This window comes from Perognathus longimembris, chromosome 28 (assembly GCF_023159225.1).
Source record: "Perognathus longimembris pacificus isolate PPM17 chromosome 28, ASM2315922v1, whole genome shotgun sequence".
Classification (NCBI taxonomy): Eukaryota; Metazoa; Chordata; class Mammalia; order Rodentia; family Heteromyidae; genus Perognathus; species Perognathus longimembris.
Genome location: NC_063188.1, coordinates 62,551,379 through 62,576,391, shown reverse-complemented (window position 1 = coordinate 62,576,391; position 25,013 = coordinate 62,551,379). Strand labels below are relative to the sequence as shown.

The 25,013-nt window shown below is 45.8% G+C and overlaps 1 protein-coding gene across 1 annotated transcript; it reads left to right on the top strand.

Moving 5' to 3' along the window:
* Nalf2 (NALCN channel auxiliary factor 2) lies at positions 1-23,414 on the top strand. The gene is made up of 3 exons (XM_048336179.1): positions 1-911; positions 22,231-22,402; positions 22,824-23,414. Exons 1-3 carry the CDS (start codon positions 42-44, stop codon positions 23,207-23,209), a joined length of 1,428 nt encoding a protein of 475 aa, XP_048192136.1. The 5' UTR covers positions 1-41; the 3' UTR covers positions 23,210-23,414.
* Positions 23,415-25,013: the final 1,599 nt, after the last annotated feature.

Here is a 25,013-nt window from a genome sequence, read left to right as displayed (position 1 = left end):
TCGCGCCTGCCTCCTCCCTCCAGCCCGGACTCCCCTGAAATATGTTCTGGGGCGCTTGGATGTGGCCCGAGAAAGACGCCGCCGCGCTGACTATCTGCTGCTGCTGCTGCTGCTGGGCTCCCAGGCCGAGCGACAAACCTTGCGCCGACTCTGAGCGGGCGCAGCGATGGCGACTGTCCCTGGCGTCCCTGCTCTTCTTCACCGTGCTGCTCGCTGACCATCTGTGGCTGTGCGCGGGGGCCCGGCCCCGGGCCAGAGAGCTGAGCAGCGCCATGCGGCCGCCCTGGGGGGCCGGCCGGGAGCGGCCGCCGGTGCCTCCTCGAGCGCTGCAGCCGCTGCCACTGCCGCCGCCGCCGTTGCCGGGTGAGCCCGGAGCACTCCCAGGCTCCTGCAGCCCCCGACACAGCAACCTGACCAAAGCCGCCCCCGCCGCCGGCCCCAGGCCGGTCTGCGGCGGCATCCTCGAGCCTATGGGGCTGGATGCAGCTTGCACCAAATTGGAATCTTTGCAGAGACTTTTCGAACCGACTACCCCGGCCCCCCCTCTGCGGCCCCCTGACTCCCCTCTCCGTGCCCCGGCCGAGTTCCCTTCCGCCAAAAAAAACTTGCTCAAAGGCCACTTTCGGAACTTCACTCTCTCCTTTTGCGACACCTACTCGGTCTGGGACTTGCTGCTGGGCATGGATCGCCCCGACAGCCTAGACTGCAGTCTGGATACCCTGCTGGGGGATCTGCTGGCTGTCGTGGCCAGCCCGGGCTCCGGAACCTGGGAGGCATGTAGCAACTGTATAGAGGCTTACCAGCGACTGGACCGACATGCTCAGGAAAAATATGACGAGTTTGACCTCGTGCTGCATAAATACTTACAGGCAGAAGAGTACTCCATCCGGTCCTGCACAAAAGGCTGTAAGGTAGGAACAGGCAATCGGGGCCACGAGGGCTGGGCCCGGGTAAGGGATCAGGAGCAGAAAGGGTCCCTCTCTCCTCACCTTTCCCAGTGCAGCCACTATAAGTTCCGCCCTGAGCCCCTCCCAAGGGAAGAGGCCCTGGGATTCAGGATAGGTAATCCATCACCTGGGCAACTTAGTGATTCAGGTTTGGGCTCCTTAGGGCTGGGTCTTTTTGGAGCCCCATCCCTGCAGGAGGAAGGAGGGGGAGAGGTCCTGGGTCCTGGGCTGGCCAGCTCCAGAGACTTCCTCCCAACCAACAACCCTCCCCCCAATCCCCAGCCAGGATGCTTCCCTCCTGAGCTGGGATCGAACTTCCTGGGACTGGCCAATGCAGGGCAAGGCCAAAAGTGGGCAGAACATTTTGGCAACAAAATCCATGCCCTTTGGCTCCTGCCACTCCTGGTGACAGGGCACACCACACTGTTGACCTTATATGACCTGAGGTAACTGGCCACAGCCTAGGCAGGTGGAGCCCAGAGGCTCCTGCCTTCTCCCTAGGACAAAACCTGCAGGCTCCTGTCCTTTGACAAAGGAAGAGGTAGGTACAGCACACACGAGGTAGGTACAGCACACACCAGCTTTAAAAGGGCCACTGAAGATTGGTACAATACAAAACTGCCTTCTATCCCAGCACCCTAGGTTGATGGTGGATGGAGGGAAGCTACCTTTTCCTACACTGCTAGCCACAGGCATCCAGAGGAAGCAAGAGGCAAGGCAGCTTCAGAACAGGCCTGCCTAGGGAAGAGCTGAGCGCTGAGAAACTTCTTCACCCCCAGTAGGGTTGTTCTGAATAATATGTGAGTAGAGGCTGTAAATATCTGGGTTCTCATGCTACTGCCATCTTCTCCTCACCTGGCCAGGTAGTCCTCTTTGGGGAGGAAGCAGAAAAAGCAAGGTCAAAGGGTCAAGTGACAAGGAGACTAAGATGGGACGGTGGCATCATACATGCAGCTGGGGCCAAGAGCTGGAGTGGGAGATGGTTTCTTCCTAGCCTACCTCATCTGCCTCCAAAGGCTTTGGGGAGAAACAGAAATTGTATCCTTTCAGCTAGCATGACCCTCATGGACTTCTGCAAGGTTCCAGCTCTGTTGGTGGGTTCCATCTGTATTTGGGGCAGAGGATTGTGGAGGAAAGGGGTAGCTCCTTGCTCCTGACTTCACTTTCTCCTCCCTTTTCCTGTTCTCGTAACCTAGCAGTCTCCCTCCCGCCTCCCTCGGCCTCAGCTGACTCACTGCCTCACTCACACTACCAAATGAGATATGCCACTTCTTAAAGGTGTACAGACAGACACACACACAGAGCCAGAACACTATCACCACTACCCCAGGCAAAGTCACATAGAGACCCAGAGAGGTTGTTACATCCTCCAACAGTGCCACAGAGGCAGACACTGTCTCTTACATGTGTACAAATGCACACACACACACACAATTTCCCCCAGAGTGTCAGTGGCAGGTAGGCAGAAGTGCTGTCACATGAAGAAGGACACATTTTGTCATACACATACTGTCAATGTCCACCACAGACCCATTCACTCAGTAGGAGCAAAGGGACATATCCTCTAGAAGATGGAGTAAAGCATTTCAGGTTCTTGTTTTCTTCTCTCCAAACCCGTGGCTTCAACTGTGGACCACCCCCTCAATCATCAAGCTGAATGAGAGGCACATCATAACTTTCTAGTTGGATTTTCTTTATGTTATAGTTGGCTCCAAGTCCCATCTGATCTCATACTCAATAATAACTCCTTATATTGATTGTTTTTACCAAAGAGTTTGATGTAGGAGAAGACAATTGAACTCTTAATTCAGGAGGCCTCTATAACTTGTTAGCTATATGACACTGAGCAAGTCACTTCCCATTCCTAAGCTTTCATTTCCTTATTTGTTAAACTAGAATCATAATCCTTGTTCTACCCACATCCTGAGTCCTTTATGAGATTTAAGTGGAAAGAAGTAACTAATAGTATTTTGCAACAAGAATTTAATATCTAACATCATTATAATGTGTAGGGGTTTCAGCCCCTTTCACCTAAGTTATGAGGTTACAACTACCCAGGAAGGGTAATGATACTAGCACCATTGGCCCCACTTCCAGATGAGGAAACTCTGGTACAAAAGGACTAGGTATTTTGCCATAAGGTCACTCCACCAATGAGCAGGAGTGCCAGGACTCCAACTTACATGTTTCAGTGCTAAGTGCATTACCTCCTGTCAAGTTCCCAAAAGTCCTCCCTCCACTCTCCTGTGAGCAAGTGAATTCCTTCTGCTCCCCTGCTGCCTGCTGTGCAGACAGAAGGGCAATGCCAGCTCTTCAGCTCTTTTCCTGTCTTTCCCACTTCTTCCAAAGCTCTTCCTCAACTGAGGCCTGGAACCACAGGGCTCTCAAATCCAGCTGTATTATGAATATTAATGGAGGGGGAAAACAGCCCTGCTCTTCTTCCTGCAGTCCCCCTTTCCCACATTTCCTCATTCCCCCTTTCTCACAGCCTTCTTTGTCCATCCCTGAGCCTGCTCCTAATCCCTGTGCCTGTCTGTCCAGCTCCCACCCTAAATGGAACTGCTGGCAGAAGATGCCTCAGCCTCATAGTCATCTTGAGTGGAGAGCTCACAGCCAAAGGCCAGGACAAGAGGCTTCCTCTCATCTGGTAAATAAGCCTGGAACCTGGTTTTGAGCCACGTGACCCAGGGCCCTTGTTTACAGCACCTCAGTCAAATCTTTCCTTGGTGGCCCCAGAAACCTTGTTCTCTCCCTCTGAGATATCTGCCCCTGTTTTGGGCCCCACAGGGCCCCACAAATCATACCTGTCTTCACTGCTGTCTGTGACACCTCCCAATTTAGTACCAGCTGCAACATTTACTTAATGTGCGACTGACTTCCTCTCACACAGCAAGGCAATGTTAGCTCAGGCAGTCTGATGCCCATCCCTATCCTGGTCTCTCTCAGCTCCTGCAATCATGGCTGACCCCTCCGTTACCTCCTCGTGCACCCCCAAAGTTCCAACTATCCCTTAGCTGTGCCTAGGACTACTGGACAATCGCCGAATTCCTCCAGCTCCATCCTTCCAATCCTGCCATGCCTCTGTCCCTTATTTCCTCCCCCCAACTTTTTCTCTTTCCTCTCTCAGTTCAGAACAGTCAGACTGGGAGGAGTGGTAGAGATGGGAGCAAACACTTGGCCTCTTCTGTCATGGCTCTTCATCCAACAGAGGCTAGTAGCCACTAATGGCTGCACTGATCAAGGTTAGTGCAAGGAAAGATGGAATGGTTCTGCTCAATTCTAAACTGATCCACACCCACCTACAAGATTGTTTGGTTCTGGTTCTCAAACAGGCTAGGTCACATAAGAGCATAGAACCCAAGTTCTGGAGAGAGTAAGAGCAGTTTGACTTGGAGAAGAGGAGACTCAGGAGGATATTGTCAGGATTCAGATCCTACACCTCAGAAGAGTTGTTCTGGTTACAAAAGAAGAAGCATGTCTTGCTTGGCACCAGACAGACATCATAGTTAGAAAGGCCTGCCTTCCATCCTAGCTTCCGCATTTATTACTGGTATGCCCTTGAGCTAAGTACTTCAACTCTCTGGGCCTTGCTTTTCTCATTTGTAAAATGGAGTTAATTAATCAAAACAGCCCTGTGTGGTCAGTATTAATGAGAAGTCTATATAGGAGCTAGGTCTGGCACATTAGAGGCACCCATTTCACAATATTTTCCTTCCCAAGGACCAGGCTGCCTTAGGATGAGTGTTTACTACTGATCTCAGGAAAGGTCTGGCTTGATTCCTGAGTAGAAATGCTAGGAAGTGATTCCCACTACTAGATTATGGGAGTAGGATTATGTGGCCATTGGATGAAGTGACCTCTGAGATCTCTCACAGTGTAGCGTGGCCCATGAATAGAGCCAGTTGCCCGAACAGTGGCATTGGAGAGGGAGGGCTGACATGGAGGTTGGGCTTCAACACCCCCCCACACAGAGGGTGGGGGGCTGCCAGAGCCAGCACCTCGCCTTCTGCCCATACCCGCTGGGGCCCTGCTCTTCCTCCACTCCAGCTGGCAGCTGTTTCTGCCTCGCTGCCTTCTCTCCTCCCACCTGCCACAGCTTTCCTGCTAGGCAGGACTCTGGTCTAATGGTGGGAATGAGGGGTGCTGAGAGCAGGGAGCTCAAGGTGCTGGGGAAAGGGAAAGAGCCCCGGTTGATTAGTGTTGTCACCCATGCTGACATTCAGAAAGCATTGTGCCACAAGTGTACTTCCTGATCCAAAGCTCTTGAAGCTGAAAGTGGTGCACTAATACCTGTTTAGGGGTGGAGGAAGAGGGAGGCAGTCAATAAGCAGCCAGCCATTTAGGAACCCAGACAAATCCAGCCCTGTGGGAGGGGCCTCCATATCCATAGGCACTCATTCTCTCATTACTGAGGATTATGAGCATGGGGCTCCGGGAAAGACTAGGAACTAGGGATTATAGAGCAGAGACAGAGAAGAGGCAATGCTTATGGCTAGTGTAGCATATAGGCTAGGAATGGCAAAGCAGTCTCAGGCTGAAACAAACTCTAGATTACTATCCTGAACCACTCCAACGACAGTCTCATGCTCCTCCTCCATTTCAGCCTATACCCAACACTCCCATCCATATACCAATGACACACAGCCTGCCTAATTTCGTTTTGTCACCCTTTCCAAACAATACACCTTATTTTTTAATCCTTATCCACTGTATTCAGTCCTTTGCTCCTCCCAAAGCTTACTTCCAACCTCCCACCATGCTCCTCTCTAAGTGTGTGCCCCTCCCATGTCATTGCCCTATCTTCCACTCCCATTCCTCCCACTCTTTATCCCAAATTCCACACCCTCTTCTGGCTTTCCTAACTCACCTCCTTGGCACTGTGTCTCCTGCACTCACACCTCCAAGCCCTCATATCCCTCACTTTCCACTCACTCATCCCCATCTCTCTTCTTGCCCCTCTCGTATTCTCATCCTCTCTTCTCCCGCCCCCTTCTTCCTCTTCCTCTCCCTCTCTTCTATCCTCTCCTTTCCTCCCTTCTTCCTCTTCACTCAGAGTGGACATATGCATGTGTACACACACACTCACGCTCGTACACACACACACACATCCCAGTCTTCATGGCTACTTCCCATCCTTCCCGCAGGCTGGTGCCTGACTACTATAGTCACCATAGCAACGGGAACTTCAAGAAGGATATACTGGTATCTTCTGAAGATGGGGGTGGGAGGAGTTAAGTGGAAGAAGGGAGCCTAGCATCCTCCCGTCCAATATCATCGTCTGGCTAGAAAAGTCTGCTGGACATGATGGAAGTGGAGTAAGGAAAAGGAAGATTGAGGGTGGGGCTGAAATCATAAGAGATCCAGTGATCTCTGAGCACATCACAAACAAGAGAGGGTGCTTCTAAGCCATGTGGTGTATATGCCAGTGCCCTCTGCAGACATTAGTACCTCAGGGAAAATGTACACCCACTGTTGAAGGGTGATGTGAGGTGGGGATGCAGACTGACACTTCAGATTCATGAGTGGGAGTTTGCCCTAGAAAAACTTTTCCCTCTGGGCAGTTCTTTTGTGTTCCCCATGCTCCAAAGCTATTTACCTGTGGTGTGCCTGTACAGACTGGGCATCAAACCCATCCTCCGAGCCCTCCTCTCAGTCATATGTAGATTCCAGTTACAGATGTTTGCTTCTGAGGACAAGTCTGAGCCCAGAAACACCATTCTTCTATGTTGGCCTGGAAGAGTTGGGAAATGGGTATGTCTGGCTTCTTATGGTTACAAGGTGCATAGACCACAGTCTCTGCAAGTGATGAGGGATGCTGGACTGGCCTTTTATTTCTAGGCATCAGAGAGGGTTCAGAGTAGCCTGAATTCCTGAGTCTTTGAGCTGAGTAGTTGCTTAGAGGGGAGAGCAAGGGCACCAGGTAAACTTTCCTTGTGCAGTAACAGAGATTGCCAGGGTCAAGTCTCCTGCTTGAATGGATTCTGGACAGAGAAACTGGAGCCTGAACTATAAGTCTTTGGGCCAGAAGATGAAGCCAACTGGCTTCATAAAAAGATAATGAAAAGAAAGAGAAAAAGAATATATAGCTGGATGCCGGTGGCTCATGCCTGTAATCCTAGTTACTCAGGAGACTGAGATCTGAGCATCACAGTTCAAAGTCAGGTGAGGCAGGAAAGTACATGAGATTCTTACCTTCAATTAACTACCAAAAAGCCAGAAGTGGAACTGTGGCTCAAGTGGTAAAACTCTAACCTTGAGCGAATAAGCTAAAGGATAGGGTCTAGGCCCCGAGTTCAAGCCCCTAGTACACACACACACACACACACACACACACACACACACACATACACACACACCACACACATACACACACATACACACACACACCACACACACATAGAATATGTGTATATACATATATATGTCTCTCTATATATAATTTAATCCTGACAATTATCTTAGCAGACAAGCACTATCATTATCCTCATTTTACAATTGAGACAAGTGAAGCTCAGTGAGGGGAAATGACCTACCCCAGGCTATGTAACTAGAAGGCAGGATAGCAAGGATACAAACTTAGGTCTGTCTGTACTTTCCCTGGTGCATGAATTTGTAAAGATGATATTAATAACCCCCTCCAGCTGTCAGAGGCAATTCCCAGGTGGCTAGAGTGAGAAGCTGGACTGACTGGAGAGCCTATTGGCAGCTTGACGTGTCTCAGATCCAGAATGAGGATCTACTAGCATCCTCTTTGTTCTAGATCTCAGACTTTTGTCCTTGAGATCCTGTGATAATTGCTGATATATTAGGATAGTGGTGGAAATAAGTCATGAGTGTGGGAGATATTTTCTCCCTCCTTGTACTACAGGCACTGCAAGGAAGAAGGGAGGAGCTAGACTCCTCTTTCCTGGAGAGGCAATGTCGCTGTTTTAGTCTCAGCTTCAATCTGAAAAGATCAACTAGAGAAGTAAGGGATATGATGCCCTAGGCAGGTCTAATGCAAGCCTGACCCCTATCCTGCCCGCAGCGTATGCTGGTAGAGCTGGAAGGCAAAACAAATGCACTGAGACCTTAGCACCTCAGCCTGCTGAGGCCTGTCCTGGGATTTGAATAGCCAATTCTCACACCAGGCTTTGAAGCTTAGACCCCTAAGCTTCTCCTGAGGGTCAAAGTAAGGGCAAGCCCCTCAAGTTCTACCTGGAGAAGGACATTTGTATGAGTTTTACCATTTCCCATCTTACTTGGTTTGAAGCAGATAGAATGGCTACCTGGCTGATTTGTGAAAGGTGAGGTGAGTATGTCTGTTTAGTGTTGAATTCAACTAAATCTTCGAACCATGTTAATACTTCAGAATTATTATAGACTTGGAATTTTGTTCAAATTTATTTTTTCCTAATTACAAAAAAAAATGGGCTTTGAGCAATTTTGGAAAATAGAAACATGATAGGAAAAGAGATCCAAGACATACAAGAGTTTTTCATTGTGTTAAGGTATACATAACATCAAGTTCAGTGGCATGGAGTTCATTTCCAGTGTTGTATGAAATCATCACTATCCATTTCTAAAACATGTTTTATCCTTCCAAATAGGAATTCTGTGGTCATTAAATAATAACCCCCGTTCTTCCCTCTGTTCCATCCCTGGTAATCATGAACCTACTCTCCAACTCTAAATTTGGTTATTCTAGGGCTGGGGATATGGCCTAGTGGCAACAGTGCTTGCCTCTTATACATGAGGTCCTGGGTTCAATTCCCCAGCACCACTATACAGAAAATGGCCAGAGGTGGCGCTGTGGCCCAAGTGGCAGAGTGCTAGCCTTGAGCAAAAGGAATCCAGGTACAGTGCTCAGGCCCTGAGTCCAAAGCCCAGGACTGGCCAAAAAATAAATAAATAAATAAAATAAGTTTGGTTATTCTAGATAGTGCATAAAAATTGAGTCATATATTATTTATTCTTTTTTTCTGTCTGGTTTATTTCATGTACCATGATTTCAAGGTTTATTAATGTTGTAGCATCTCTCAGTACTTCATTCCTTTTTGTAGTTGAATAATATTCCACGTTTTGTTTATTCATTTGTTGTTGGACATTATGGTTATTTCCTACCTTTGGGATATTGCGATTAACATCGTAAATGAAAATATCTGTTTAAGACCCTGCTTTGAGTTCTTTTTAGTATGCTCAGGAGTGGGGTTGCTGGATCATATGATAATTTTTTTTTGTTTTTTTTGAGACAAAGTCTTATTGGTTAGCCCAAGCTGGCCCTGAACTCATGATCCTCTTGCCTCAGCCTTCCAAGTGCTAGGATTACAAGTGTGTTGCACCATGCCCAGTATGTGATTAACTTTTTGAGATGCTGCAGTCTGTTTTCCATAGTGATTGCACCAATTCAAATTATACTAAAATTTACATTCTACACCATTTTACGCATATATCAGCAATGTACAAGTGTTCTAATCTCCACAGTTTAGCAATATTTATTATTTTCCCGGTTCACTTTACCATAGCCATCCTGATATGACTGCATGATGTTACAAAGTTGAGACCATTTATACATTAACTTTCCATGTATTTAGATAGTCACAAACATAATTCTTGAGTATACAATATTGTGTCACATAACTATTACATAATTTATTTAACTTAGTTCCCTTATTGTTATATATTTACACCAATTCCAACTTTTTGGATTGTTTTTGGTTTTGCAACGGGGTCTCACTAGGTAGCTCAGGCTGGCCTGGAACTCACTATGGACCCTAGGCTGACCTTCAACACACAATTCTCCTGCTTCTACCTCCCAAATGCTTAGATTACAGGTTTGTGCCCAGCTCTACCTCCAACTTTTTGCTATTTTAAAAAATATAATGAGGAATATCTTTGTTTGTAAATTTGTGCCGGATCTATGAAGCTTTTTTTTTTTTTTACTACTAAATACTCTTTCAATCCTTTTTTCTTATTTCTCTATGCTGAGTTTTTCAAATCACAAAATAATGCATGTTCATTGTATCAAATCTGACAATATAAAGGCTTATAAAGAAAACATTAATAATCCTCCTATTCACTCACTCCTAGTCCCACTGCCATTAGGTCACTGATGTTAACAATTTTGTGTGCATTCTTCCACCCCTGTCTCTAGGCTTACATAAACATCTACACACAAAATGACTTTGTTTTCCTTTGTTTTTCATACAAATAGGAGCATAAACATTAATTCTGCATAATAGTTTGAAACTAGATTTACAAAATCAAAGAATATTAACCTTTTTAATGTTCTTGACATACATTTATAAATTTCTTTCAAATTACTAGATTATTCTAGTTTATGTCCTTGCAAAAATGTGAGACTAATTTACTTGGAAAACCATATAGCTTTGGCTTTTCATTTGCATTCCTTTGGTCAGACATTTGTTTTTCTTGTTTATAGACCATTTGTGTTGCCTGTTTGTGAATTATCTGTTTCTGTTTTTCTTAGTGATTTCTATGTATTCTTTTTATGTATGAATAATGACCTTTTCCAGATCACATTTGTGTCAGATTTAGGAAGGTTGTTATTTGTGTCTTAGAGCTGAAAGGAGAGAATGAGAGGAAAGTAAGCTATACCAGGCATTTCATACCCTTATCTTATTCAATTCTTACATCTGCCTTGTGAAATGCATACATACTTTTCCCATTATTTGATAGAGTAGACAGACTCATAGAGGTCAAATGACTATCTCAAGGTCATCCAGCTAATAAGAGTTGGAGCTTAAATTTGAATGGAGGTCAAATCCAGGGAGTTGAATGCTAGAAGATATTGGTTGCACCTAATATATACTGATGCACTTATGCTACAGGTAAAGCTTTGTGCTATTGACTTACAGACATCATTTACAGAAAAGAAATGGTAGTTTCTCCTATTACCTTTGTTTAGCAGATAGGGAAAGTATGGATGAAAGAAGTAAAGTAAATTTTCTGAGTTATTATTACTAATGAGCGCTCAATTGAGGATTTTGACTGCAAGGCTGTCTGAGTTTAAAGATGTTTGACCCTATTTCCCCACCATCCATACTGTCTTTCTATGGACAATCTCATTGGATCCAGATTGAAGTCCAGAGAAGAAAAGTAATTGGCTCCTCACAGATATATTGACTGAGTACCTGTCTTCTTGTTGATGTTTCCAAGTTCACACAGCCAGTTAGTGGAAGAGGCAGAATCAAAATCTTATTCTATCTCTCCATATGGCTGGAGCAAAGGCTTCTTGAAGACCATTTATGGAGTAAGCTGTGGAGAAGGGGCAATTACGTGAGATGTGTAGCTGCTATGAAAAGAAAAAGTCTGTGGCATTAGGAGTCTTCCAGGGTGAGCCTATTCCAGAAGCACCCAAATAGTAGGATTTATGAGAGGAGAACTCATCTTAGGTAAGACAATAAAACACTTTTAATTAAGATAGCATCCCTCTCTATAGCAATTGCCAGTTGTCATAGATTCCACATAGATTACAGCTCAAACTCTGGGTAGGAAGCTAATGGGTGTAGAAGAAGCAAATTGTGTGTGTGTGTGTGTGTGTGTGTGTGTGTGTGTGTGTGTGTGTGTGTGTAGAAGGAATAGAGGAAGGAGGCTTTGATAGGGAGAAGGAAATGATGGTTTGTAATTCCAAGTATGCAAGTGTCCCTTGCTCTCCCTCCTCGTTTACAAATCTTATTCACAAGTCAATGGACTGAATAAGAAAATCACCACCACCACCGCCCCCCCTGCCATAACCAAGTTTAGAGTTCTCTTCACAACTTGGCTTGAACTTCCACCAAAACCAAAATTTTTGAATGATAACCTTTCATAGTGGTGCCAAATCAAAGGAACTATTCCAAGGGAAGTAGGGGATGTAAGAATTTGAGCACTGAAGTATAGGTAAACTTGAATTCAAAATCTTCTTTGAAATCTGTCTTCTCTGTAAAATAAGTTATTGAGACCTTGAATGTATTCCTTAAACTCTCTTGGAACCTTACTTTCTTCACATTCAAAGCTAAGCAATAGGATAGTTATGAGGCCAATCTTAAAGAGTACAGTGCTCACATAATGCTAACCTCCATATTATTACTGGCTGTGTGCCTTGGGCAAGTTATTTGAACTCTTTGGTCCTCCCTGTCCTTATCTGCAAAGATCTGCCTGTACCTCAGGGGGTGATTTTGGGGATTAAATGAATTAATAAATGCCAGGATCAAGTGCTTAGAACAGAGTCTGGCATATAGTAAGCACTTAATAAATGGTAGCTATTATTCTCATCGTAATTAGATGTGTTTAATCCAACTGATTGCTTAACACCCTATTGAAATTCACAACACTGAGTTAGGCTGCTTAGAATAAGGGAAAGGTGTTTTGGGAATAGAAGGTAAAATGTCTAGGGTGAGGAGAATTGGAGCCTAGAAGGCAACTGGGGAGATCTGAGTGAGTATGTGAGCAAAGAATGCTTAGCTGGCTTAGAGAAGAAGAATAAGCACAGCTATCAGTCACCTTTTATTAACTCTTCTTTTTAGCCTCTTATTTACCTACCAAGGCATGGTATTGGGGGAAGGAAGTGAGGCAGGGACAAGGAGATGGTTTTATGGTGAACTTGCTGAAATCAGAAGATGGCTTTCTGGGCAAACAGATGTGCCTGGGAGGTGAGGAGTATGTGCAAGCTACTACAGTTGCCACTGTCTCACTAACAACATGCCCTGGGGACCTGCACGACCATTGTGCACAGAATCCCCAGAAGCTTCTCTCCTTTAATTTTAGTTAATTTCTCTGTCTCTGGGACTTCTCATTAGCCCTGTTACCCTGTTAAGCTCATATAACCCAAGTTCATAATTCAGACACTTGTGATAGAGTAGATGATTCAGGGCAGGGCAGGACCTCTGGTTACGGGCATGTGGGCTGAGTCTTGCCAAGTTAGTTAGGTCAACTGTTGGAGATTTTGAGTTTGTTTCTATTTAACTTTCATTTTATCAAAGTAATATATGTTCCTAATTTTCAAAATCTTATGAAATTCTCTATTCTGATACATACCTCCACATTTTAAAAATGTTTTGCTACTATTGCTCTTTGTTGATTTTTCTCTTAAAATCTTTATATGTTTGTGTGTGTGAATATATCCAGCCCATTTTGCTTTAGTTATGTTTTGACTAGAGTCTAGAGTTTATGTCCAGGCTGGCCTGGACCATGATCCTTCTACTTCTACTTCCCTTGTAGCTGGGATGACAGGCTCTCCTCTGATGTCCAGCTATCTGGTTAGCTGATTAGAAAAGGATCTAGCTGCAGCACTGTATGTATGCTTCTGCTTCCTTCATACATGCAGAATTGGCATATCACAACTTCTAGTTTCAATAGTATAATTGATTTACATTATTAGGTTTATAAATATTATTTATAGCTGAGTCATGTAGACTACTATGATTACATTTCTTTCCTCGGTCAACTTGTTTTCTTACAGTTAATAAGCTTCTCTTGCTGGGTGCCAGTGTCTCATGCCTGGAATCCTAGTTACTCAGGAGGCTGAGGTCTGAGGATTATAGTTCAAAGGCAGCTAGGCAGAAAAGTCCACAAGACTCTTATCTCCAATTAACCACCAAAAAGCCAGAAGCGGTACTGTTGTGCAAGTGGTACAGCATCGTTAAGCAAAAATTAAGCTAAGGGATAGTGCCCAGGCCTTGAGTTCAAGACCCAGTACTTCCACCCCACTACTACTACTACTGCTACTACTACTACTACTCTACTAGCCTCTCTTTTTTCCTGTTTGCTTGGTTTAATATACCTTTCTTCTATCAGCTATAAAAGCCCATGAAAACACATCTGTAACACTTTTATTTCATTTAGTTCCCTTGAGCTCTTTAGTCCAGGCTGGGATAATTGATGGAAGCTTAGTTTTAATGTACTTGTCAAACACCTTCATGTGTGTACATCTTACATTTGTATGTCAGCTCCCTCTGTTTGTAACTCTGAGAAAAATACACTTATAACTAGTATGTGGGGTACAATCCCTGTCCTCTAAGAGCCTATAGTCTTATAGATGTTTGATTATGCAGAGGTCTTGCCAGAAGGCTTGGACTCTGTGCTGGGAGTTGGAATTAGGCCATATCTTTGGTCTTACACTCCAGGCAGGCCTCCCTCTTCCTATATTTAATGAGTTATTATACAGTGCCCTGGAGAACAAATGGGATCTTGGGCTGCATTAACAGAAACTGTCTTTAGGACAGGAGGGCTGATACTTCAACTACACTTGGTGTTGATGAACCCTATCTGGGGATTGTTTTCAGTTTTGTAGGACACACATACAAAACAACAACAACAAAATGGGGACTTTTATGAATGTGAACAACCATATAAAAGAGAGTACTGTAAACCACATGATACTGTCAAAAAGCTGAAGATATTTGATTTCATGGAAGTGGAGTCTATACATAGCTATCTCCATTTTTCTTCTCTCACATTACCTTCTCAATTTACTGCAGTATGGGTTCTACCCCTGCTGTTCCATTGAAACTATTCTGACCATAATGAGAGTGACTCAAGCCAGTGTATCCTCATCTATGTAAATCCTTATCTGCGGATTACTCCACACTTGAAATTCTTTCCTTAATTTATAGAATGCCTTTCTCATCTATTTCTCATCCAATCTCTGGGTTTTGTTGTTGCTGTTTTGCTTGTGGTACAAAGGCTCCAAACCAGGGCATCATGCTTTCTAGGCAAATACTTTGCCATTAAACTACACACTCAGCCCTCCTCCAGCCTTTTAAACTACTTTTCCATCTTCATCTAATTTCCTCTACTGATAATCCCTTTTCTCTCTACTATCTACTCCCTTGGGTTCCAATGTTTCTGTATCAGTCAGGGTAAGCTAGGTTATACTGTAGTAGCAAAGAACCACCAAACATCAGAGGATTGACAAAACAAATAATCACTGCTTGCTCATGATACATGTCTAAAATTAGGTCAGCAGGATGCACCTCTTCATGACAGTCAATGAAATACCTAGCATAGTAAAAAAAAAATACATCTCAACTTTGCTTCCATAGTCAGAAGCAGAGGAAAGAGAATGTGGCAAATAATATACTGTCCCATAAATCAAGTCTCACTTAACTGACTTGTAAAAGTCAAATGGCTACTCTTAACTTCAGATAGGAAAAGTATGTTCATACTGTGTTCCTAACTCCTTAACACCTGACAACTCCCAAACTTTTACCTGCAGCCTCCTTGTTAGCAAGACTGATGCCTCTTCTTGATATTTCCATGTAGCTGACGTGTACGTGTGTGTGTGTGTGTGTGTGCATGTGTCACCTTAATATCAAATCTTACCAAAACCTGAACTCATCTTCACTCTCAAATCTACCATTTCTTCTATTTTGGTTTCCTTATAAAAATAAAATTCCTATTCATCCAGCCACCCAAGCTAGAAATCTGGTAGTTATCCTAAAACTTTTCTAATCCCTCATTTGCCACATTTGTGAGTAATAATTTTGGTTCCATCTCCTTAACATCTATTGTCATATCCGCACTTTTCTTCCATTTTTTTCTGTGCTGCTACTGCTGCAACTGAAGTCCTTTTCATCTCTCACTCACATGGTTGCAGTAGTTTCCTAACTGATCTGCCTCCAAACTCAATGTCTACATTTTATCCTCCATATTTCCACCCAGATAGAAGTTTAGAAAGTCAGTTACAAATATAAGTGCTTAAAAACAATTCATCCAGGAGCTGGTGGCTCATGCTTGTAATCCTAGCTACTCAGGAGGCTAAGATCTGAGGATCATAGTTTGAAACTAGCCTGGGCAGGAAAGTGTATCAGACTCATCTCTAATTAACCACCAAAAAGGCCAAAAGTGGTGTTATGGCTTAAGTGGTATAGTACTAGACTTGAGCACAAAAGCTCAGGTACAGCACTCAGGTCCTGCGTTTAAGCTCTTGGACTCGCATGCACACTCGTGAGTATACACACACACGCACGCGCGCGCGCACACACACACACACACAATCACTTAGGTTTTAAGGCAGTGTTTTGGTTGGTGTCCCAAGCTGGCTTCAAATTTGCAATCCTTTTGCCTCCGCCTACTAAGTAGTGAGATTACAGGTTTGTGCCACCACACCTAGCGTACACTATCTTTAACTATACATTTTGTAAAAGTTTATTAAAGTCTCTATTATCTCCCAGAAGTGAGTTCCTCCTCAGCATCACAGCATATTGATATGGTCATGGCCTTCTTGTGTAGCCTTATGTTCTATTGTGCCCCACCTTTTCACCCTGTAATTACACTAAATTACCTACAGTGTCTGAATCCAGAACTCTTTCATGCCTCCTTGACTTTACACCACTTTATTCCATTTTCTTGAGATGCACTTTATTCTCTCCCTAGTCCTAACTCAAGCAAGCCTCTCCCACATATAAGTATTTTCCAGTCCTTCAGTCTTCAGCCTTCAAAGCAGTCTATCACTCCTCTTGTTATGTTACCACTGTACCAAGCACACAGTACTTACTACAGCAATTTATGATTATTTTTCCCTGATCCTTGAAGACAGAAAACTTATCTGACTCATCTCTATTATAGCTCCCAGCACAATGCCAGGCACTCAGAAGATTTTCAGGGTATGTTCATTACATGAACAAATGAATGAGGAGACTAGATTCATAAACACCTGCAGTGCTGACCTGGGGCAGGAAGGAAGGTGACTGTTCTGCATGACCTCTGATAAGAATCATGAGCTAGTAAGAACCATGAGTGAAGCCACAGGGTGCATTAACTCGGCTTAAAGAAGGAAAAATGTCTTTAACTGCTAGAGTTTTCTGAAGATATGGGCTGCCTTAGGAGAATGAGCTTTTCTGTAACAGAAGCTAGGTAGTACTTGGCAGTACTTGAAGTGGGAATTGCTACAGCAGGTAGGACAGTAAAAAGATGGCGCTCATTCCTAGTCCTTTCCATTCTGAAGCAGTTAAGAAGCTGTCTCCTCTGCTCACCTAATTGATGTGGGTCATTTCAGCCCTTTTGGAAGCATACTTGCATTACTGCCCTAATACTACTTTTGAACACGGTCCAGCTAGCCATATGGCAGGTGCCCTAAAAGTCTTGACAACACAAAGGCCCTCTGGAACTAGGCTGGCATTATGGTCTCACCCCCATCTCTAGTCATCTCTGCCATCTTTCTCCTCCAGGCCAGGCCAGTTTGATTCAGGATTGCTCCTTCTATGAAGCAGGATGGCTGTTGCTTATTTTTATAGCCACTTAAATAAAGCCCTATCATCTTCATGGATTTGCCCTATAATGCCTCTAATCCTATTCTGACTCTGCCAAACCCAGTGAACAATTGTTGTCCCCAAAATTATATCCATGACCTTCTTTCTCTTGTTGGAGAGACTGATACTGACTTTACTGTTCTCATCCATATCTTTGAAAACCCAGAGTGGTAAACGGGGATGCTTGGATCTTTTCAGAACTTGCCAAGTGGGTCCTTCACATCATTCTATGCTGATCAATGAAGCACAAGGAGGCATCCAGTTACCTTTCAGGGTGCCTCCTCTGTTAGCCTCTGGTAAGAAACATGATCTTGCAAGGAATTGATTTGGCCAAGACAATCCCTCTCTCTGGGCCTGTGTTTCCTCAGGGGTAAAATTGGGAGTGAGGTGGTTACTAAAGTAGACAGTGAATTTCATCCCAGGCCCAGCCCCCATGGCAATTGTGCTTCAACAAGCATTACAGCTATAGCTCCTGGCCAAGGGTCCCAGGAGAACATTAAGAAGACAAGCAGCCATGAAGAGAAGGTCTATGGGAAAGATTTGGATGGGGAAACAGCTCTAGGGAGGGAAGCAAGGTAAAATTCAAGAAGGAAACTATGTACTTCTTGTAGCTCTCTTCTCTGGAGGATTCAACAGCTCCAATACCAAGGAACTTAGAATGGCCTCCTCTCTCTAAATCCTCTGACCCGGAGTACCAGCTTTGGGATGTGAGTGTGCATTCATGCAACACTGGGTGAAGTCAGGCATTTCTGTGTGGAGGATTGTAGAGAGCATACTCTGGCTAGGGCTGCAAGCCTAGCAGTGGGGTTAGGCTGGGTAGGTCTTCCCTCTTCTCCCTAAACTGGCGACAGCAGGACCTAAGATGGGTGGGGGTCCACTTTATCTTTCCCCTCACATTTCAAGAGTAGCTCTGTCATCCAGCTAGGAGGGGAATGGGACAGCATTCCCAGCTTCCTTTTTGAGTTAATTGGTGTTCACTCTAGTTACTCCCCACTTCCTTTCCCTCCCAGTTCCCATAGCAACTGAGCTGTAGCTGCCAGAACTTGATTGAGCCCAGCGGTGGCCTGACTAAGGTGGGGAAAGGAGGGCAGTGCCAGGTCAGGGCTTCCCATCCCACCCTTAAGGGTTTAGGGTGGTCCAGCTCAGAAGATAAGATGTGATAGAGAAACCTTTCTGTCAGGCTTCTCAGAAGCCCAGAGCAGGCCTGGTTCTCCACAGCTCCTGTCTCCTCCCCCAAGCCCCTGTGTCCTGTCCTAGTTTAGAAGTCAGTTGCTGGTAGGGTGGTTCAGTAGGAAGATCCCTAAAGTTGGAATGGAAAAATCAGGTTTGCGGTTCTTCCCTCTGCCACTATTTTACATACTTGTAGATAAATGCGGCCTTCCCCCTGCCCCAGCTGTAAATGGTTCTCTACCCTGACCACATACTAAAAGAGCCTGAGGTGTTTTGTGAAGTGGTAGATGAGTGGGCCCTACCTGCAAGGACACTGACTTTGTTGGTCCTGGGGTGAAATGAGGTTGGCATTTTAGAAGCTCTCAGAGTGGTTCTAACATGCACAGAGCTGAGAAATTGGAGAATAAAGATCTTCACAGGTCTCCCAACTGTTATCTAGTTCTGTGACATTTCCTGATTTTCCTTGTAAGCCCCACAACCCTCCTAAGCCTGGCCATTTTGGCCCTCTCCCTGTCATCTCAGATAGGTGCCCAGGCTCTTGTGACCATCCCAGCCAGCCAGCTCCCTGGCTCAGGTCTTATACTGATGACACAGGGAAAGCTCAGGTTAAGACCATCTTGAGGGTTTGGAGGCATAGCTTAAGTGGTAGAGTGCTTGCCTAGCAAGCTTGAGACTCTGAGTGAAAACTTACAGCCAATTTTTTTAAATGACTATCTAGAGAACAGAGACACAGAGTCAAAGTGGGCTTATTGTCCTGAAAGGGAGTAGCACTGAGAACTAGCCCTTTCACTTGAGAAGGACCCCATGCCACCTTCAAGCACTTGGGCCAGCAGTGGTTCAGGTAGCCCACTGTGGGGCCAAGGAACTGGGTTACCTCTGAGCTCCATGTCATTCTTCTTCCTCCATTCCCCTCATTAGCTCCTTGCCTGTTCCTGCCTTACCACCCACAGGCCTGGTGTCCTCCCCAGGCAATCTGCTCACCCACTTGTTGCCATGGTGACTGTGGCTGAGGGTGTAGAGACTGGGGGGTCTTCTAATTAAGGAGAAAGGCCACACTCCCACTGTCAGGCCACCCCTCTCCCCTTCCCTACCTTCCCTCTCTCCCTTCTTCCCTCCCTCTGGGAGCAGAGAAGGGAGTGCCCTGCCAGTATAGCTTGTTACTGGGCTAATTGCAATTGCCTGTGAGGGGGCCAGAAATGCCACCAGGGCTTCCTCATCTAGGAGCAAGAACATTGACATGGAAGAGCTCAGAGCCATTCTCTGATGGCCCTCTGAGCCCCCACTCCACCCATGGACATGGAGTGGAGAGCTGATCCTCCACAATTTGGGTTAAGAGTGAGGTAGATTCTGGGCCCAGGCTGCAGAGATGCACAAGCAAATGCTGTAAACAGAGACTCAACTCATTTTGACACTCGGGAGCCTCGAAGACAGAGGACAGTCTCTGAGGTGTCAGGGCCCTTCACTTTTAGGAGATTTTACTTTTTTTTTTTTTTTTTGGCCGGACCTGGGGCTTGAACTCGGGGCCCGAGCACTGTCCTTGTCTTCTTTTTGCTCAAGGCTAGCACTCTACCACTTGAGCCACAGCACCACTTCTGGCTTTTTCTATATATGTGATGCTGAGGAATCGAACCCAGGGCTTCATGTATACGAGGTGAGCACTAGGAGATTTTACTTTCTTTCCTGCCTTATTTCTATTTCTCATCCACACTTTGTTTTGCTCCCTCTTACTCCTGCCTTAGCAGCCCAACTTCACCTCAGCTCTTCTTTTGCCCTCACCTGCTCTTATCTCCCTACTTGTTCAATTTTCTCTCACCTTCAACCCCCTTTTATTTTTTCACTCATAGTTCACCTCTTATCCCCCCTCTCTTTATTCTCCAGGTTTCTACCAACCAATCCTGATTTTTCCTGCTCCCATAATTGCCAGCATTCCCTATGCTTTAGTACCTTCTTGCACTTTCTTACACATTTCTCTTTTACTCCTTTATCCCACTGTCACTTCTTCTTGCCCTATAAGCTCCTTTCATTGCCTCCTTTATCTCTACCTCTCTCTTAGACTGCCTCTAGCCTTCACCCATTCTTTTTCACCCTCTCTCCACTCCCCTCTCATTCCTTTGCAGATACATTATATCCTAATAATATCATAATATCTTTAGGAATTTATATAAGTAGAATTGAAGACAATGTGCAAGTAATACGAAGGTATTCAGTGGAGAATTGACTAACCACAGAAACAACTTAAATATCCACAGACAGGCAAGTGGTAGCTTCTCATCCTATTCATGCAAAAGCATTCTCTGTTCTCTTGGTACACCGTGTAATCATTCTTCATACTTTACTCAAGCTACAACATCACTATGGAATGCCCCTTTATCCCATCTCTACCCTACATGTAAAATCCTACTTTGAATTCAAGCTCAACTGTTAGTCCCTGCACGGACTCTTTTCCAGCTTTTCTACTTGCATTGTTTGACTTCTCCTGTTGTACAAGTCATATGCCAGCTGTTCAAGTTAGATGTTGTCTACTTAAGCAATGTGAGTTTCCATGGGTGGGGGGAGACTGTCCTCATCTACTCATCCTCTTTATTTAGGTGACAGATACTGTATGAAGAAACAATGGATAATAGACAATGGTTAATAGACAAACACACATCTGCCCACATGCAGTTTACCTTTCAATGGAATCAACAGAGGCAAAACAAGGGCGAAGACAAAGTAATATTTGTTTTTTTTTGTAGTGAATAATATTAAAGAAAAAAGAATGGTGAGGATGGTATCCTTTGGTGCAAGTGGTCAGTCTAAGGAAGTGATATTTAAACTTACACCTGAAACGTGAGAAGGATACTGTCATACAGGTGAAACATGATAGTAGCCTGCATGAAGGTGTAACAATAGAGCCCCCGAAGGTACATCTGACAATGGCTGGGGGTATTTGTTGTTGTTCACAATGGAGAAGACAAAATGTTCCTGTCATATGGTAGATAGAGGCCAGTGGTATTCTCAGTATCCCACAACACATAGGATCACCCCCACAACAAAGAATTGTCTGACTCAAAATGTCTGTAGTATTGCTCCTGAGAAACTCTGGGCTTGATGTGAGCTAGGGTGTGGAGCAGGGGGCCTTTCTTGCTAGGACCCAGTATCTGGTAGCAATGGGCTAGATGAGGGACACAGTACATTCATGAAAGTGAAACTGCAAAACAGATTGCAGTGTGTCGATGATGCTTGTACTTTATCAGAGTTGAAGCCAATAGGACAAAGCATGGATTAAGTGGAGCTCAAAAGCACATGCAGTACCGGGTATGGCAGATTCTGGTTTTTATTAAAAATAACCCCTCACATTTGTATTTCTCTTTAGAGTTTACAAAACCTTTTCTTATGTGTCATACTATTTGATCCACATAATGCCCTAATGACGAAGATTATCCTCTCCATTTCTTTCTTGAATTTAGAAACTTGGTGCCATTAGCCAAGGAAATGTTTGCCAAACAGAATGCAACTGAAAATTGCCTCATTATATATAGGTAACCTTGGATAAGTCAAAACACCTCTTTGAACTGAACGTAAGATGATAGGGCAGGATGAAGTGGTGATTAGTAAAGCTCCTTCCATTCTAGAATAGAACTAATTTTGTGATTTTTTGCCAACAAACAAATTCTATCTTGGATGACTGCATATTGGGGAACTTGGGAGTCCTGGCTATGACATAAGAGATCTTAGGGGAGGATTGGGGACCATGATGCAAACCCTTCTTCCTCTCCATCTCCTTGGGTCCTGGGGTAAGTTGGCCAGACCTTTCTTGAGAGGCTACAAATACTCTCCCCTCAACTCTGAAGGTAGGAAGGGACAGGCATGTGGACTGACACTGTTTCCTCTCCCCATAGGCTGTCTACAAGGCCTGGCTGTGCTCAGAATACTTCAGTGTGACCCAGCAGGAATGCCAGCGCTGGGTGCCCTGCAAGCAATACTGCCTGGAGGTGCAGACCCGGTGCCCCTTTATTCTCCCCGACAATGAGGAAATGGTGTATGGCGGGCTCCCTGGTTTTATCTGTACAGGTAAAGGCTGGGCACTGGGAAAGAGGGAGGAGGTGTAGACCAGGGCAGGAACCAGGTCAGAGGAGTGGGGACAAACAAGGGAGGACAAGGAAGACAACGGGGAAGATAGGTTAGGAGATCAGTGGTTGGATGAGTAAGCAGCAAAAGCCCTTGGTTGGGATGGGGCCAAATGGAATAGGAAAAAAGACCAGGGTAGCCATGTCTGTGCAGAATATGCTCAGCTAGGGAGTCATTCCCAGAGAAACTGACTAGTATACCTGGGAGAGAAGAGCTCAGAAAGGAAAGGTGCTGAGAGACAAGGGGAAAGAAGTTGCATTCAGCTACCTGAGCAGTCCCAGCTTTGCAAATCTCCTCTCCAGGTAAGGCAGAGCCATCGCCCCTGCCCCCAGCACCCCACCCCACCTTCCTTATTCATTGGCAGGGTTGCTGGATACTTCACCAAAGCGGCCGGAAACCAAGTGCTGTGACGTGCAGTGGGTCTCTTGTGAGTCGGAGAAGAAGAAGTTCAAGGAGTCTGAGACCCCCAAAACCCACCACCAGCAATTTCACCACTCCTATTTCCACCACTATCACCAACAGTACCACCACTACCACCCCCGCCATGACCCCCCAGGCCGTGTCAGCCACAAGCCCTCCCTGCTGCCAGTCTCTGGGGGCTCCCGCCTCAGCCCCAGCAGGATCCGGCTCTGTGTTCTTGTCCTCATGCTCCTCCATACCATGGTGTCCTTCTCCAGCAACCAGGGTGGTGGGGGACTGGGGCTGGAGACACTGCCTGCCCTAGAGGAGGGCCTGACACAGGAAGAATGACAGGAGTAAGGGAGAACAGACCTCCACCACACTCTGACATCAGCTTCAGCCCCCCCCCAGGTGGGGGGGGAGGGAGCTCCTCCTATGGGAAGTGCAGGACCAGGTGGGAAGGTGGGGGAAATAGGGGGTCAAATTAGCCCCCAACCCACCCCCACCCCCAAAGCAGCTCCAACGGAACGGCCAGAGGGCCCCAGGGAGCTATAATTTCATCTGGGAGCAAAAGGTAGGAGCAGCAGGTGCCCCCTCCCAAGCCCCACCTATGGGACTTAGCAAAAAAATAGGGGGAGTGGGGGCTGGAATTGTCCACCCCTGCTGAGAGCCCTGACCCCAGGGAAGGAGGCTGCTCACCCAATCTCAGCCCTGCAGGGAATGTTGGGGGGTACAGAGGGGAGAAGCTCTTTCCCCCCTCGGCATTCCTTTTGTTGCCAAGATCCTTAATTCCCTCCTGCCCATATCCCTACAGGCAACGGCAGACAGTGCAATTGCCCTCCTGCCACTTCAGTGCACCTTGGCCCATGTGAGGCTATCACAAGTGAAGCATCAGATTGAAAGATGAGGTGTACACAGTTGCAGCTGTATTGGGGCCCCAGTTAATCTGTGTCCTTAACCCCCTAGGCAATGAGGAGTAGAACTGGGGTATGGAATGAACAGTGACAGAAAATGAAGATAGGGAAGAAGAGGACAGGAGAGATGTGAACTGAGGTCCTGAAGAGATGGCCAAATGGGCTCCAGCTACCTGGCCCAAATCAGAGCGTTGCATAAGGATCTCTCTGGGGAAACAGCACAAGAGCTGAATAGCTTGGTGGATCACAGAAGGCTGAGGGCAAACAGTTGGACTGCCACTGTCTGGAGGGCCATATCTTACAGAAGGTGCACACACTCCCAAGGGCCACTCTTGCCCTGGAGATCTTGGCCTAGGGGCCAAGGACCTTTCATTTCCAATCTCCATAGGGAGGAGGGACTTGAACCCAAGTGGGTCAGGCCTGGCCTGGGTCCTCATACTCCCTTATCTTGTTCTAGCCCAGGCCTCCATGAAGGAGAGTCTGGTGGTTTTGCCCCAGTGCTCTCCAGAGATGAGCCTCCCTCATCCCTAACCTGTCCCTATCCCCAGCCTACCAAAGAGTATTCATCCCTTCCTATCCCTGACCCCATGGGTTACTAACCTAACTGTGGAACAGCGAGACTCCTACTTACCCTGGAGTGGGTCCCTTTCTCCAGTCATCCCTGTCCTTGCTGGAGAAAATTCACAAGCTAGCAAGGGAACCCTTTGATAAAAGATACTGTGTTGTTGTCCCTTCAAAGATCTGAACTCTTCAGTTAGGCTAGAGACTGGATGAGAGAAAAGGTATGCACTGGTCTTCTGGGAAGGGTAGGCTACATTATCTGGGACTTCTAAAAGCCAAGAAAAGCTGACAAGAACAGGACTTATAAGTGTATGCCACAGGCCAGGGGCTTTCAGTGCCAGAGGTGATAGAAGGACACACAATATCCTATGGTGGAGAAGGGTGGTCCTAGAGGATGGGGGTGGGGGAAGAAAGCTGAACTTGCTCAGCTTAGGGACAAATGGGAAGCCTACCTAGGAGAGAAGGACTTCCTCAATTGGGTCTCCAGTTAGCTTCATGAGCCTGGGGAGTCCTGCCCTGCCAGTTTCTCATATCTCAAAATCTGTCCCCCAGCCCTGTGCCCTGTCCATACACTCTCTTTTGGCCCACAGCACTTCGGGCCTGACCACATACCCCATCCCTAGAGTGCTCTTTTCAGCTGGGGAGGGGAAGAGGTGCTGGCTCCTTTCCAAATGTGCTTA

Coding starts and splice junctions, on each gene's coding strand:
- Nalf2 (XM_048336179.1), top strand. CDS start 42: ATGTTCTGGGGCGCTTGGATGTGGCCCGAGAAAGACGCCGCCGCGCTG. Junction 912..22,230: donor CCTGCACAAAAGGCTGTAAG/GTAGGAACAGGC, acceptor CTCTCCCCATAG/GCTGTCTACAAGGCCTGGCT. Junction 22,403..22,823: donor CCCTGGTTTTATCTGTACAG/GTAAAGGCTGGG, acceptor ATTCATTGGCAG/GGTTGCTGGATACTTCACCA.